At 34.4% G+C, this 17,094-nt stretch overlaps 1 protein-coding gene across 1 annotated transcript; it reads left to right on the top strand.

Moving 5' to 3' along the window:
- Window positions 1–13,553: 13,553 nt before the first annotated feature.
- Window positions 13,554–15,999, top strand: LOC125473515 (putative disease resistance protein RGA4). The gene has a single exon (XM_048576425.1). It carries the CDS (start codon window positions 14,080–14,082, stop codon window positions 15,997–15,999), a length of 1,920 nt encoding a protein of 639 aa, XP_048432382.1. The 5' UTR covers window positions 13,554–14,079.
- Window positions 16,000–17,094: the final 1,095 nt, after the last annotated feature.

The raw sequence follows: 17,094 nt of genomic DNA, 5'->3' as shown, positions 1-17,094 counted from the left end.
AGTGTAGTTTTGCATATTTATCTTTAGCATCAGAGTATTTTAATTCTCACTCTCTCATTAGCAACAAAACAAACCCTTGACCTATATGTGGTATGTTTTGCTGTGTGTTTTCAGGGAATCAGTACGGAGGATAAGATACATTTTACAATACTTTGGAGAATAGAACAATCAGGTACCAATCTATAAACTTTTTATTTATTTATTAATGCATACAATATTTGGAATTTTAGGATATAAATTTTATTAATTCTGTCACTTTAATAATATCATATGGCTTTTATGTATGCACACACACATCCTATGAAAGACATGTATCCTATCTTGTTGAAATTAATATATCTTTTCCTCGTTTATGTAAATTCCATATCTAGCTACTCGAAATTATTTTAATCTAAAACATATAGTGTTTGAAAAATAAGTCTTAGTAAGTTAATATTGTGTTAAAATACAGTTGGACATCATGGACAGACAATGGATTTGTAATCGGAATCTCCTTAGTTTGGAATATAGAGAAAGGGTTAAGTCATTCATTGACGTTGCTCGTCATCATGTGAACCAGAATAATCAGATATCATGTCCTTGTAAAGTTTGCCATAACAGATTTTTTCATTCTGTTGAAGATGTTCATCTTCATTTGTTGAATTCTGGTATGGATATGAATTATGATACATGGATATATCATGGTGAGCGGATCCATCAAGTGCAAGGACAAACTTCAGGATTTACGAATGACGAGTAGACTAGTAATCCTAATGGCAACATGGTCAATATGATTGAGGATGCATTTCAAATATTGGATGATAATGATAATGATCAAGATACATTGTGGAGTGGTAAGGTGACTAATGCTCATAGGGTAGATTTAAATAACTATGAGAACTTGCTTCATGAAGCTCAAATGGAACTATACCCTGGATGCAATGAATATACAGTTTTGACCTATGTTGTGGAATTAATTCACAACAAGGTTGACAACCATATGACTGACAGGGCAGTTGATAAGATGTTAATAATGATGAAGAAGATGTGTCCCCAACCCAACCATGTTCCTAAATCATTTTATGAGTGCAAGAAGATATTGAGATGTCTTGGATTGGGGTATGAAAATATCCATGCTTGTTACTACGACTGTGCATTGTTTTATAAAGAACATGAAAAGAAAGATAGATGTCCAGTGTGTAATGAGCTAAGGTATAAGGCTAGTGCTTGTGAGCAAAGAAAGAAAGTTCTGAGAAAAGTATTGCAGTATTTTCCACTTAAACCAATGTTGCAAAGGTTATTCATGTCAAGACATGCGAGCAAAGACATGAGGTGGCACAAAGATAAAAGAGTCAATGATGTGAACACAATGAGGCATCCAGCAGACTCTATTGCTTGGAAAGAATTGACAAAATATACCTTGATTTTGCTCGAGACCCATGAAATGTTAGATTAGGCCTTGCAACTGATGGGTTTAATTCTTATAGTATGTGGCCAGTTGTTTTGTTTTCGTATAATTTGCCCGCATGGAAATGTATGAAAAAGTCATTCTCTTTTCTCACCTTGTTAATGCACCTGGAAATGAGATTGATGTATATTTGTTTCCATTAATAGATGAGCTTAAGGAATTATAGGAAAGTGGCGTTCAAACTTATGATAAGATGGTTGCATGTACTTTTAATTTGCATACAGTTGTGATATGAACCATCAATGATTTTCCTGCTTATGGAAATTTATCAAGTTGGAGCACTCACGATGAGTTGGCATGTCCAGTATGTAATGAGGATGGATCGTACACCAAGCTGAGAAGTAAGTATTGTCATATTGGACACCGTCACTATTTACCAATAAATCATTCATGGCAGAAGAATACTGCACTCTTTAATGGTCATCGAGAGATGAGAAATCATCCGAGAGGTTTCTCAGGCGAGGACATACTTGATCAATTAGATTATATTGTTCCTCGGACATTTGGTAAGAATTGTGATAATAAAGACAAGAAGAGGAAGCGGAATGCTGAAGAATTAAACTGGACAAGGAAGAGTATTTTTTTTCGAGTTGGAATATTGGTCGAAATTGAAGATTAGGCATAATCTTGATGTCATGCACATTGAGAAGAACATATTTGATATTTTGATTGAGACACAGAGAAATCAAAGGACACACTCAAGGCGAGGATGGATTTAAAAGACATGAATATCAGGGAAAGTTTGCAATTGGAATTGAATGAAAATAATAAATTGGATAAGCCACCAGCTCAATATGTATTCAAGCCTTCCGAGTGTAAAGATTTTTTGCAATGGTTGCAATCAATTAAATTGCCTGATGGTTATGCATCTAGTATTTCACGAAATGTGCGTGTAAATGAAGAAAAGTTTTGGGTTTAAATAGCCATGATTGTCATGTGCTGATGCAACGTGTACTTCCCATGGGTATTTGGAAACATTTGGAAAGGCAGATATATGAATCAATTGTTGAGTTGTCAAATTTCTTTCAACAAATATTTGCAAAGACAGTTACTGTTGTTGATCTTGATAAGTTGGAAGAAGACATTGTGCTCATATTGTGCAAACTAGAAAAAATCTTCCCGCCTGGTTTAGGCAGCAAGTCATGTCATTATATTTTCAAGAACCTAGATTGGTAAGTGAAGAAATTTTTTCATTAGTCCAAGGTCCTGATCGACGCACTATCCAATACACAGGGTGTATTGTGAACGACATATGATATTTGGTCACACTCGTTGATCAAAATAACACAACACAGAATAGTGGGGTAATGACGTATGGATCACATAATGGTGAACCGTGTAACTTTTATGGCAACTTAGTTAATGTCATTAAAGTTCAATTTACAAGAGGTTTTAAGGTAATTGTTTTCAAATGTCATTGGTACAATACGGATACCAAAGGAAAAAAGATCATTCAAGATTTTCATCTTACGTCGGTCAATGTAAACAATCGATGGTATGATAGTGACCCATATCTGTTAGCTACACAAGCACAACAAGTATTTTATATTGACGATTTAAAGTTGGGTCATCCTTGGAAAGTTGTGCAGAAGATTCAACATAGGCATGTTTGGGATGTTCTTGAGAAAGATGATGATTATAATGATGACGAAAATGACAAAGATGATGATGAGTATGAGCATGAAAGTGATAATTCAATACGGCCAGTTCAAGATGACAATGATGAAGGTACTATATCATTATGCAGAGAGGACATTGATCCAGAATCAATTGATGTTGAGGAAAAGATTCGAAGAATGCTTGGTGTAATGGGGCAACAAATGGATAAGGCGGATGCGGAGACAGATAAGGAGGAGGAAGGGGAGAAAGATGAGGAGGAAGAGGAAGAGGATGATGAGGACTTGTTATTTGGAAACAATGAAGATGGTGAAACAACTGATACATATAGTGATTATGATTAATGATTTTGGTGAGATTCATGCATGATACATTAATTTTAATTTTCTAAAATAAAAAGGTTTGTATGCTATGCTTATAATGTAAAATTATTTTGTGATGTTAGTATCTTCTAACTTGTGTCTTTTCTTTATTTAGATGGCAGCTCTAACACAAAGAGGAAGGAGGGTGAAGAAAGTGACAGATCGCACACCACCTCCTCCATATGATGCACCTGTACCACCAACTCCACCACCACCACCACGACCCTATCACCATCACAATCACCTGAAGAACTAGTAAACAATAACCCATGTATAAAAATACTAAATTACAACTCTTTATAAATATTTATCTTAGTAAAGTTGTCACAAATCATGCCAAGGTAATGTATTTTTTGTTTGACTATCTGCATTATCAGCTCCAATAAAATGAGGAAAGAAGGTGAAAATGGTGAGGGATCGCACACCACCTCCTCCAAATAAAGCACCTGTACAACTAGCTCCACCACCACCACATCACCTGAAGAATTAGTAAACAATAACCCAGGTATAAAAATACTAAATGGCAACTCTTTATAAATATTTATCTTAGTAAAGTTGTCACAAATCTTGCTAAAGTAATATATTTTTTGTTCGACTATCTGCATTATCAGCTCCAATGCAGCGAGGAAATAGGGTGAAAATGGTGACGGATTGTACACCACCTCCTCCAAATGATGCACATGTACCACCAGCTCAACCACCACCACCACGAACCTCATCACCTTCACAATCACCTGAAGAACTAGCAAACAATAACCCAGATATTAATATTCTACATGACAACACTTTATAAATATTTATTATAGTAATAATATTGTAAATGTAGTTAAAGTAATGTTCCTTTGAATTAGATAACATGGCATCTACATATGTATATATCATGTACAAGTGTACAATCAAATAATCAAACTAACATCAATGTACCTATGGATGTAATTATGTTTATGAATGGACTCCATAGCTAGGACGGTTTCCCAATATAAAATATAGCTTTATTGAATTTCAAAGTTTGTATATTGATCATGATCTTTACAAGAGAGAGAGAGAACAAAGCTCTTATAAAGAGCCGGATGATAGATTACAAAAATAGCGGACAACAGCCACTACCTACCACATGGTTTTTGCCTTAGAAAACCGGACACAACAAAAGCTAAACAAATAATAATTATAAGTAAGGAGATCCCAGATTTTAGGGAGAGATATTGACAAAAAAAGAGAAGTATGGTAGAACAAGAAGTGAGATGACAAGTTGGAAGGTTGTAGCCATCACTTTAACCCATAACTTAGCTATAGTGATAATTACAACCTGTTGTTCCTGTTTTTATTGTGCAGCATCACTTGTGCAACATCACTAACACAACCCATACTTGATTTACTTGTGATTTTGATCTATTTCAACAAGCTTCATCTTTTGTCAATGTGTCCTTGCACATCAATAAAGTCATCATATCCCAACTAGGAAGATATTCCATAATTAGATACAAGTACTCTTCATTCTGGAACGAACAATAAAGTTTGACAATACAATTACTATCAACCTCAACAAGTAGATTCCTCTCAACTTTCACATGTTCCACCTAAACAAAAACAACACCAATTGTACTAAGCCCAAGGAAGAGAAATTAAATTAGATTTAAAAAAAAAAGGTATGAGAGAATGTATACTGATTTCTTAAGCTTCTTCATTGCATATACGTGACAAGTTGCTTTCTCCCCACAGATTCTAACCTGTATCGGAGAAAGGAATAGGTCAGATGTTGTAAGGCATACATAGTGCATTAAGGCCACTTTTATTTCTCAAGATGAATTATATATGCCAAAAACAGTCAAGATGAGTTATATATGATTGTACAGTTGTACATGATATATACAACTGTACAATGATTCTTATGTCTTATCATGACAACACTTTGTAAATATTTGTCTTTCGTTTCCAGAAACAAAGTTTGATTTTTCTGCAAAAAAAAAGACACATGGAAAGTCATCTGGGAAACGCCTCCATGATATTTTAGAGGCCAATAACGGGAAGAAGATGACAGTCATCTTTGATTTGAAGCAGCAAGTACCAATTGATGCAAGTGTGTCAGCTTTTCACTTCTGAAATAGGGATTCTTGTTCGAAGTGATGCACCGGTGTGCTACAAGAGATGGATGAAGGTTCCTGCTATGGCTAAGGAAAAATTGGGGGAGTCATTGCTAGTGAGTTTGACTTTACTTCAACTTAGTCATAATAATTTCAACCACTCATCTATTTATATTTTATTTTTATTTTAGATACTGTTTGAGGTAGACTTGTGCAATTCGAAGATTCTTGCTTATGTGAATAAGAACATGGGGAAGTTGTACTCCCAATTTAGGTTTCAGTTGCATGAGCACTACTTATCATGTGAAACACCTGTGAGAGGACGAACTAAGTTGCCTGATAAGTCACTATGGAATGAGAGACCAGTGAGTCATTGGCACTGGCTATGTGATAATATTTACACTAGTGAAGTCTTTTTGGTATGTTTCTATAAAATTCTTATTTATGTTATCTTGCTGCAACACTTTGCCATGTTTATTATTTATGCTTTTTGGTGTGTTTATGTAGAACAATTTCTTTATTTATTTTTTAAAAAAAAATTCCCTACAAATCATAGTCTACAATATGATTTCTTACTATATTAAAAGAGACCAACACATGAGCTTCTTAGAAATGTAAAGAAAATAATAAAAACAAAAGAAATCCACTACCTCAAATTCACACTAGTAATTAAATTCTTTTAACATACTTAGAAAGTGACCTACGAATATTATGAGCCTTTTTAGTAATTTCAATGACTTTTCAACTCCATGTCAGTTTGAGATCAAATTTTTATATTACAATTTACACATTGCAAATCATGCCATATATTTGTGAACCTTAATAAAGTCAAGAGTAGGTATTCCATATGCAGCATCAGTATGCAGCATCAGTAGGCAACACCAATCATATGCAGCATCAGTCATATGCAACATCAATATGCAGCATCAGTCATATGCAGCTATTGGTTAGGTTGATGATTAGGGTGTAGTTGTCAACTTACTTCTAGTTAGATCTTGTATCTTCTTTCCCATACTTCTAGGGTAGTTAGAAGCTTTTTGCCTTACCTTCTTTCTGCTCCCTGTTTTATGGAGTTGCCGTGTAGGAATGGTTCAAAGGTGATCAGTGTGTTGATCACCCCTTGTCTTGTATATCTTGTATCCTTGTGTGGTTGTTTCCTTATGAATCATAATACAAACAAACACTTAAAATTCAACAAACCTGACCAAAAGTGTGATGTGATGATAAATACTTTAGAACCACTCATGGATTCAAGGTGTTTCATTTTCCTCTTATATATAAGTAACCCTCATAATGGCATTCCAATGTAGGATGTTTCCAAGAAAAATGATGATAATCGAAAGAAACAAAAGTATCATCACAAGGGAGGGGCAAGGCCATTCATCCAACATGCTAGGAATGCTCACAAGGTAATGAAATTAAATCACACATAAAATTTAGTGTGTAATTTCAATATGCTCATGTTTGTTATATTTTGTTTTGAATATGAGGAGTAGAAAGGAGAACCATTTTCTATGATTGACAATTGGGGGGCTCTCCACAAAAACAAGAACGGCCAATGGATAAATGATATATGGATAAATGATATTGCTCAAGAGAAATATGTAAGTCACTTTTGTGTATGAATGTGGTATTTAGCAATTGATCAATATTGAATTCACTTTTGTGTATGATGTTCATTGCTATAAAAATGATGTTACAAGGTGACAAGTGAATATGACATAAACTAACACTATTATTGTTATTTATAAGTGATATCACTACTCTAAGAGCTATAAGGTATGACAAATTTTGACTTGAACTATGTTTACAATTTGGTTTCTTTTCAGCCATTAAGCAATTAACGCTCCATCTTTTCCCCTAGAAAGCAAAAGCACCAAAAGAAGTTGAATTCTTTACATATTACTATTGTTTATATATTACTTATTTAGCAATTGATGAATATTGTATTCACTGTTTTAGTATTCTTGGTGCTATCTGTTATGAAAGGATAAGATGAGAAAAAAGAAGGATGACGTCTATGGAGAAATTGATCCAAGAAGCACCAGATGGTACTCCACTAGATTCTCTACAAGTTCCATTGGATGATAAGTTTGGCATCATGGCTGAGAACCTTGGGAGGAAGGGAAAATTTGTTAATGGTGTAGGTATTTGTCCTCGTATGGATACATCTGATTATGTTTCTTCAATGCCTTCAAGTTCTGAGTTAATAGAGATGAAAGATCAAATAAAGCTTCTATCAACTAGTTTCGTCAACTTGGAAAAGGAGAATAAACAGTTGAAAAAGAAGAATGATATTCTCATATTACAAGTGAAAGCTCATTTAGCAAAAAAGTGTCAAGGCATCAACAATTCTATAGGTACTGTTGATGATCTTTCAGATGTCAATGGTGTATATGCTGAAATGGAAGACCTTGGTACGGATGAAGACTAATTTATATCTCAAAGTCCTTTATTGTTATCTAGTTTTTGTCATGCACATGGTAGAACTTCTTGGTTAGCTCCTTAGTGTGTTAGATTTCTCTTTTGTTAGCATCCCAACATGTATAGAGGAGTTAGTGCCCTTCATGATGAACTTACTATTATCTAGCTTTAGTCATGCACATGGTAGAACTTTTTTGGTTAGCTCCTCAGTGTCTTAGATTTCTCTTTTGTTAGCATCCCAACATGTATAGATGAGTTGGTGCCCTTCATGATGAACTGCCATTGAGCTGAGATGGGACACTAAGATTTAGATTTTTTGGGGATTTTTATGTGAGTATATGAAATGTACTTGATATATGTGGCTAAGTAGTTTATTAATGAAAATGCAATTAACCGAAGCATTACCTTATATTTAACATGAATTGTAATTCTATTTTATAAACAGGGAATTGTACTTTTAGATTATAAACAGGGAATATGTATTGGTCTATCACATATATTTCCAAAATAGGTATTTTATTTTGACATAAATGACCCAGGCTACGTCACAAATGGAAGAAAAATGTGACGCTTTCAGCGTCACTTATCTATTTCATAAGTGATGAATTATATAGGTCACATAATTTACTCTTTTTTATAAACAATGAATTGTAATATTAGATTATAAACAGGGAATATGTATTGGTTTGTCACATATATTTCCAAAATAGATATTTTATTTTGACATAAGTGACCCAGGCTATGCCACAAATGGAAGAAAAATGTGACGCTTTCAGCGTCACTTATCTATTTCATACGTGACGAATTATATAGGTCACATAATTTATTCTTTTTTATAAACAAGGAATTGTAATATTAGATTATAAATATGAAATTGTATTGGTTTGTCATAGTTTATTCAACGCCCCCTACCTCTGTTTGTCTTAGTTTCTGAGTTGCTTGTAGTTTGTTCCGGCCAACGTAAATTGTGGTGGGGGCACAAGTTGATATATATTTCAGTAGATTAAAACATGTTTGATTTATAATCAACCGTATTTACATCAAACTCCTTCCTTATCAGTCACACTTTGAATCAACCTTACTTGACTATTTTACTTGCTTATTTGTTTCTTGAAAACTCAAGTCTTTTAGAAGCGGTATTCTCCGATCTAGTAATTCTGACAGTCCGAGATTTCAGCGTCATCAAACTAGGTAAAACTATGAGACGAATTCAGCATTTAAATAGAAGAAAGGTTGCCCGCTAAGTCAAATTTTGACCCATCTCATAACAAAATAAAATAAAATTTTTACTAAACAATAATCAACTTCTTGATTTCAAGCCCCGAAGACTTACGCAGAGTGAAAACTTTGTTATTTGTCATTCAAGTTAATGATGTAATGCTCTACAATTTTAAGGCGAAATCCAATTCTCAGAAGCACCAAAGAGAAAGGAAAATGCAGCTGGAAGGGGAATGAACTAATCCCAAATGTGATGCAGTAACTCAGTCGGAAGCCGGAAAAAGAACTCCCTCTAACAAATGGCTTACATCACTCAAAGTCAATGAGTTCTTGTTGAGATTAATCCTTCAAATACTCTGCAGGCTCGAGACTTGGTCAAGTTTTTGGGATAAAATAGATATTAAAATACGCATTCATCATACCTCAAATATCAGGTCTACCAAAATCACCCAAATCCGATACCATATGATTTTCGGATTATATTTAGTGTTTCTTAGTAAAATCTTATTCGTCTATTTTCTTCACTACAAATGAATGTCCTTATAATTTAGGATTTGTCTCATTTTTTAGTAAGAGCGATCTATGAATGATATACTAAAATATAGATGGTTCGGATGGCTGAAATACAATACGAATTGGACCGTATAAAATGAGTGTCAGAATATATGTCTAATGTGTGTGTCAAAATTGTTATAGCAGTATTAGAAAATATGAAAATAATACAAAAATTTCAATGATAATAATCATAATGAAAATTATAACATCAATTGTATACAAGATTATATAAACAACTAGAGAGAAAGTTAGAAAAACTAACAAACTTAGAGATTGAGGCTTGCATAAATGCAATGTCCTAAAGACAGAATTTTGCCCTTACTCTTGTGCTTGTAGTTTGGTAGGCGTCCGTCTCCCATGATTTAACAATCTATAATCCGAATTCAAAGCACTTCAATCTTCAGACTCCAGCGAACCTAATATATTTCATACTCTCAAGTCACAACTCAAACTTAAACAACAAAGAAAGAACATAAAGTGCACATGAATACTCGTCCATTACGTTCTAGTTAACTCGCTATCTCATACTTCTTTTACGCGGCTGTGATTATGGGTAATAAAGAACCCAAGTGACATCTAGGAATGTCTGAGGTGGTTGTTCATAAAGTGATGCTATCTTTTCATCTAATTGATCTTCTACATATAAAGTCATTGAAAAAGTGAGTAGTAATTTTGATGTCACCAAGCTTCAATAAAAATATTTAGACAAAAATACCCCTAAGACAAAAAACTTCAAAGGCATCTCAAAATAATGCATCAAATAAGACAGTGACATTTTCATCATTTTAATAGTATTTTTTTAATAATTAATTTTTTTTGTGGGTTGTGGTTTGTGGTTTGTTTTTATTTTTTATTTTTTTTAATTAGTACCTTACAATAAGTTAGCAATAATGTGATTCAATTTCTCTATTTTAAAACACATTCAAAACATCTTAAGAGGCGTGTAATGCCGGTTATAAAAAAGGTCATTCACACGTGGATAATAATGTGATTAAATTACTTGTCAAATTATTGTTTTTTTTTTAAAACAATATTATCTACACTAAGAGTAGGTGGGCTTAGCCTCACAATGGGCTAACAATAATGTGATTCAATCAGTTAGTTATTAAATATTATTTTCTCTATTTTAAACACGTTCAAAACATCTTAAGAGGCGTGTAATGCATGTTATAAAAAAGGTCATTCACACGCGGATAATAATGTGATTAAATTAGTTGTCAAATTATTGTATTTTTTTTTAACAAACAATATTATCTACACTAAGGGAGGGGGTGTGTTTAGCCTCACAATGGGTTAGCAATAATGTGATTCAATTAGTTATTTATTAAATATTATTTTCTCTATTTTAAACATGTTAAAAGACGTGTAATGCCGGTTATAAAAAAAGTCTTTCGTACGCGGATAATAATGTGATTAAATTAGTTGTCAAATGATTGTTTTTTTGTTTTTTTAACAAACAATATTATCTACACTAAGGGAGAGAGGATGGGTTTAGCCTCACAATGGGCTAACAATAATGTGATTCAATCAATTGTTTATTAAATATTATTTTCTCTATTTTTAAACACGTTCAAAATATCTTAAGAGGCACGTAATGTCTGTTATAAAAAAGGCTTTCGCATGCGGATAATAATATGATTAAATTACATTAAATTAGTTGTCAAATGATTGTTTTCACTTTTTTAACAAACGATATTATCTACACTAAAAGGGAGGAGGTTGGCTTAACCTCACAATAAGCTGGTAATAATGTGATTCAATCAGTTGTTTATTAAATATTATTTTTTCTATTTTTAAACACATCCAAAACATCTTAAGAGGCGTGTAATGGCGGTTATAAAAAAGGTCTTTTGCTTTTTTTGTGGTTGGTTTTTTTTTTTTTTAATTAGTACCTCACAATATGCTAGCAATAATGTGATTCAATTCCTCTATTTTTAAACACGTTCAAAATATCTTAAGAAATGTGTAATGCCAATTATAAAAGAAAGTTTTTCGCACGCAGATAATAATGTGATTAAATTAGTTGTCTAATGAATTTTTTTTTTTTTTTAACAAACGATATTATTTACACTAAGGGAGAGGGGGTAGGCTTAGCTTTACAATAGGCTAACAATAATGTGATTCAATTAGTTGTTTATTAAATATTATTTTCTCTATTTTAAACATATTTAAAATATCTTAAGAGGCATGTAATGCCGGTTATAAAAAAAATCTTTCACATGCGGATAATAATGTGATTAAATTAGTTGTCAAATGATTGTTTTTTTTTTTTTTAGCAAATGATATTATCTACACTAAAAGGGAGAAGGTGAATAGTATTTTTGGTGTCACCAAGCTTCAACAAAAATATTTGGACAAAAATGCCCCCAAGACAAAAAACTTCAAAGGATCTCAAAATGATGCATCAAATAAGACAGAGGCATTTTTGTCATTTGAACAGTGCTTTTTTTAATAATTAATTTTTTTGTGCTTTTTTTTTTAATTAGTGCCTCACAATAGGCTAGCAATAATGTGATTCAATTTCTCTATTTTAAACACGTTCAAAACATCTTAAGATGAGTTTAATGCTGGTTATAAAAAAAGTCTTTCGCACGTGGATAATAATATGATTAAATTAGTTGTCAAATGTTTTTTTGGTTTAACAAACGATATTATCTACACTAGGGGGGAGGGGTGGGCTCAGCCTCATAATGGGCTAGCAATAATGTGATTCAATCAGTTGTTTATTAAATATTATTTTCTTTACTTTTAAACACGTTTAAAACATTTTAAGAGACGTGTAATGTCGGTTATAAAAAAAAGGTCTTTTGCACGTGAATAATAATGTGATTAAATTAGTTGTCAAATGATTGTTTGTTTTGTTTTAACAAAACGATATTATCTACACTAAGGAAGAGAATGGTGGGCTTAGCCTCACAATGGGCTAGTAATAATGTGATTCAATCAATTGTTTATTAAATATTATTTTCTCTATTTTTAATGTAAATTCTATAGAAACCGATTTTATTATTTGAATTCAGCTACTTTAATTAGTTTATGAGGGCTTTCTTTTAGCATGATCCAAGATTATTCATTTACTTCAAATATTTGACTTTTCTTTTGTCAATTTACACTAAATACATTTAAAACGTATAAGTCACAAATAACACGCCGTAATTTAAATGTCTTCTACACTTGTGTGCATGAAGGCTAGTACATCATTACAAGTCTTTTGCATAATGGTACTGCCACATGGATATTATAATAGTTAACAAATATTACAACATAAATTTCCAACAAAAATACGTCTAAAGTGAGGGACAAGGATGCTGCATTGTCAAAGAAGTTAGGTGAACTCGTAATGTGCTTGGACGGATTTGGATCCTCTCTCCTGAGCTCAGTGCAAATCACATGGATCGTTGGATTTTGATCAAATGGTTACAATTATTATAATTTTTAGAGAGATCCTCTGTTTGTAGCCGTTGAATTAAAATTCAACAACCAGTGTGTTTTGCTCAGGAGGTTTAGCCCCCTGAGCTCATGAGAGGATCCAAATCCTACTTGGACAACTCATATTTTAAATTAAATATTATAACAGTTAACAAATATTATAACATAAATTTCCAACAAAATTATGTCTAAAGTGAGGGACATGGACGCTGCATTGTCAAAGACGTTAGGTGAACTCGTAATGTGCTTGGACAACTCATAATTTCTTCAGATGAGAAACCAGCTGGTGCTGGGGCATTAGACCCACCATTGACTACTTACAATCCATGCTTTTATACCCATCATTATTCATACCATCTCCGTTCCCCCTGCACTCACCTCATCAAGAAAGAAAGAAAAAAAGAAAGAAGATGACCGTGCTTGCATTTCCGTTGGCAGCCAAACTCATTGAAAGGCTCAGCTCCATTGCTTCTGAGGAGATTTGCTTGGCGTGGGGCATTAAAGCGGATCTGCAAAAGCTTCGACGCACAATGTCCACAATCAAAGACGTGCTATTGGATGCCGAAGAGAAGCAAGCACGTAACAATGACCTACACAGTTGGCTACGAGAACTTAAAGATGTGTTCCTTGATGCGGAGGATCTGTTGGACGAGTTTGAGTGCGAAGCTTTGCGAAGGCAAGTGGTTCGTGGCAGTGGCACAACTAGAAGGTACGCCGTTTCTTTTCCCGCTCTAATCCAGTTGCATTCCACTTGAGAGTAGGTCATGGAATTAAGGACATAAGAGAAAGGTTACATGAGCTTAAAGATGATAAGAATTTTGCTGATCTTCGCACTGTTGATCTCGGTGATCATGTGAGGGAGAATAGGAATACGACCCACTCCTTTGTCCGTGCTTCGGAGGTTATTGGTAGAGAAACAGAAAAAAATGAAGTTGTTGATCTTCTAATGGTACAAGGCGATGATCATCAAGGTGGGGATAACGGGAACGTATTTGTTATTCCTATAGTTGGATTACCAGGTTTAGGGAAGACCACGCTTGCCAAGTTGGTGTCCAATAATGAGAAAGTTGTTGGGAGTTTTGAATTACGAATGTGGTTGAATGTGTCAGTGGACTTTGATATCACTAGATTGGCAAAAGAGATCCTTGGCTCTGCATTAGGTACAGAGATCAGTGAAAGGTTGTCTTTGGATCAGCTGCAAGAACGACTACGAGACGCTTTAAAGGATAAGAAATTTCTGCTTGTCTTGGATGATGTGTGGAATGAAGATCGTATCAAATGGAGCGAGTTGAGAGATTTGTTGGTAGAAGGGGCCAAGGTAGGAACTAAGATTTTGGTGACAACACGGAATATCTCAGTTGCTTCAATCATGGGGACAGTTGGAAACATAAATTTAGATGTTCTCTCTTTTGAGGATTGTTTGTCTTTGTTTGTAAAGTGTGCATTTAAAGAAGGACAAGAAAGACAGCATCCACGCCTTTATGAAATGGGAAAAGATATTGTAAGAAAGTGCGGAGGGGTTCCCTTAGCTGTGAAAACCTTAGGTAGTCAACTTTACTCAAAGACTGATGAGGGTCAATGGAAATTGATTAGAGATTCTGAGATATGGGAATTAGAACAAGAGGGAGCTGGTCAACTTCTACCTGCTTTGAGACTGAGCTATACACAATTGCCGTATCATTTGAAGCAGTGCCTTGCTTGCTGTTCAATTCTCCAGAAGAAATATGTTAAATTTGATAGTAGAGAATTGATAAATAATTGGATGGCACTTGGAGTTCTTGAATATCGTGATCATGCGAATATGGAGTTGCTTGCGGATGAGGAGTTGGAAGATGTTGGTGAGCTGTATTTCAAAGCGTTATGGGAGAGATCTTTCTTTCAAAATGTTAAGGATTACATTTTCTACTATAAATTTCAGATGCATGATCTCATCCATGACCTTGTACAATCAGTCGCACAAGATGAGAGTTTTATGGTAGGCTCTGCAGGCACCAAAGGCCTCACTGGAAATGTTAGACATCTCTCAGTTTTGGAAGTTGGCCAAAATGTTTCAATGACCTTGCAAAAGATGAACAAAGTGCGGACTATAACAGCAAGGAGATGTGAAAATATTGATGAATCCTTCCTCCGCACTTGCATTTCAAGATTCAGATATCTGCGAGTGATTAAGTTAGCCAATGCATCTTTGGAATTGTTGCCGAGTTCCATTGGTTCTTTGAAGCATTTGAGAACCCTAAGCTTCTATGGAAATGAAGGAATCACCAAAGTACCCAATTCAATTTGTAAGTTGCAGACCTTGAAAACTCTGAATCTCGGTGGATGTGTGAATCTTGAAGAGTTGCCTAGAGGCATGAGCAAGTTGATCAGCCTTAGATACCTTGATTTTACCACAAAGCAATCAAGTTTTCTAGATAATGGAGTGGGAGGCTTGAAGTCACTTCGATATCTTGTTATTATGCGGTGTAGTAATCTAACGTGTTTGCCGCGTGATACGAGTTATCTTGCGTCATTACACACTCTGACGATAGGTAATTGTAAACAACTTGATTTAGTGATGGAAAACTATCAAGTAATTCCACTAAAGCTCAAAAAATTGGGGATTAAAGGGGTACCACGAATGGTGGCATTGCCTGAATGGTTTCAAGGAGCCACAAACACACTACAAGACTTGGTCATTAGGAATTGTGAGAATTTGGAGGCATTACCTGGGTGGTTGATGAGTTTCACATCGCTTAGAAGGCTTATCCTCGTATCATGTCCCAAATTGTTGTCTTTGCCAGAGGAGATGCACCGCCTCACTGCCTTAACAGAAGTTAGGATCAAAAAGTGTCATGATTTGAAGAGGAGATGCCATCGCAACACGTGAGAAGATTGGCCAAAGATTTCTCATCTTCCAAATGTTTCTTTTGAGATGTGAAATGAAACATGACTGCTGTCTTCAATGCCGTATGCCTATGTTTGTCTTAGTTTCAGAGTTGCTTGTAGTTTGTTCCAGCCAATGTAAATTGTGTTGGGGGGCACAAGTTGATTTATATTTCAGTAGATTAAAACATGTTTGATTTATTGTAATGTTACTCCAATTTAATCAACCTTTTATACATCAAACTCCTTCCTTATCAGTCACACTTCCAATCAACCTTACATGACTATTTTGCTTACTTATTTGTTTCTTGGAAACTCAAGTTTTTTAGAAGCGGTATTCTCCGATCTAGTAATTCCGACGGTTGGTGAATATTACTAAACAATATTCAACTTCTTGATTTTCAAGCCCCAAAGACTTACGCAAAGTGAAAACTTTGTTACTTGTCATTCAAGTTAAAGATGTAATGCTCTATACAATTTTTAAGGCGAAATCCAATTCTCAAAAGCACCAAAGAGAAAGGAAAATGCAGCTGGAAAGGGAATGAACTAATCCCAAATATGATGCAGTAACTCAGTCAGAAGCTGGAAAAAGAACTCCTCCATCTGGTTTTCTGTACCGACCACACCGTGGACCCAACTGATCTAACAAATCGCTTATCTCACTCAAAGTCAATGAGTTCTTGTTGAGATTAATCCTTCAAATACTCTGCAGGCTCGAGACTTGGTCAAGTCACAAGGGAGTATCCAATCTCTTAATCTCGTAGTAGACGTTGAAGACTATTTTTATCACCAGACGTGATCAAATCCATAAATCCCACAGCCTCCATAAGCTAGATGATCAATCGATATTAATCTATATTTTTTTACTCCAATCTTATTATAATTTACTTGATATTTTGAGAGAATTTTGATACATTCATGACCCACGTGCCTTGTTCAAGTGTAAAGCTTAAATGACCAAACACGTGAACCATGTATTGAGCCACCGGTTCACGCACTCTCACCTATATCTTATTATCCTACACATCCAAAAGTAATGATCCGGAGAAAGATGTATTGATTTCAAAACCTCGAGTGCAAAGATGAACACTTAACCAAT

The sequence above is a fragment of a genome, unplaced genomic scaffold (assembly GCF_019419815.1).
Source record: "Pyrus x bretschneideri cultivar Hongxiangsu unplaced genomic scaffold, Pyrus_bretschneideri_v1 Contig9, whole genome shotgun sequence".
In the NCBI taxonomy this organism is placed as follows: Eukaryota; Viridiplantae; Streptophyta; class Magnoliopsida; order Rosales; family Rosaceae; genus Pyrus; species Pyrus x bretschneideri.
Note: the sequence above shows the minus strand (reverse complement) of the source record. Positions and strands in the feature narration are given on the sequence as shown.

Coding starts and splice junctions, on each gene's coding strand:
- LOC125473515 (XM_048576425.1), top strand. CDS start 14,080: ATGGTACAAGGCGATGATCATCAAGGTGGGGATAACGGGAACGTATTT.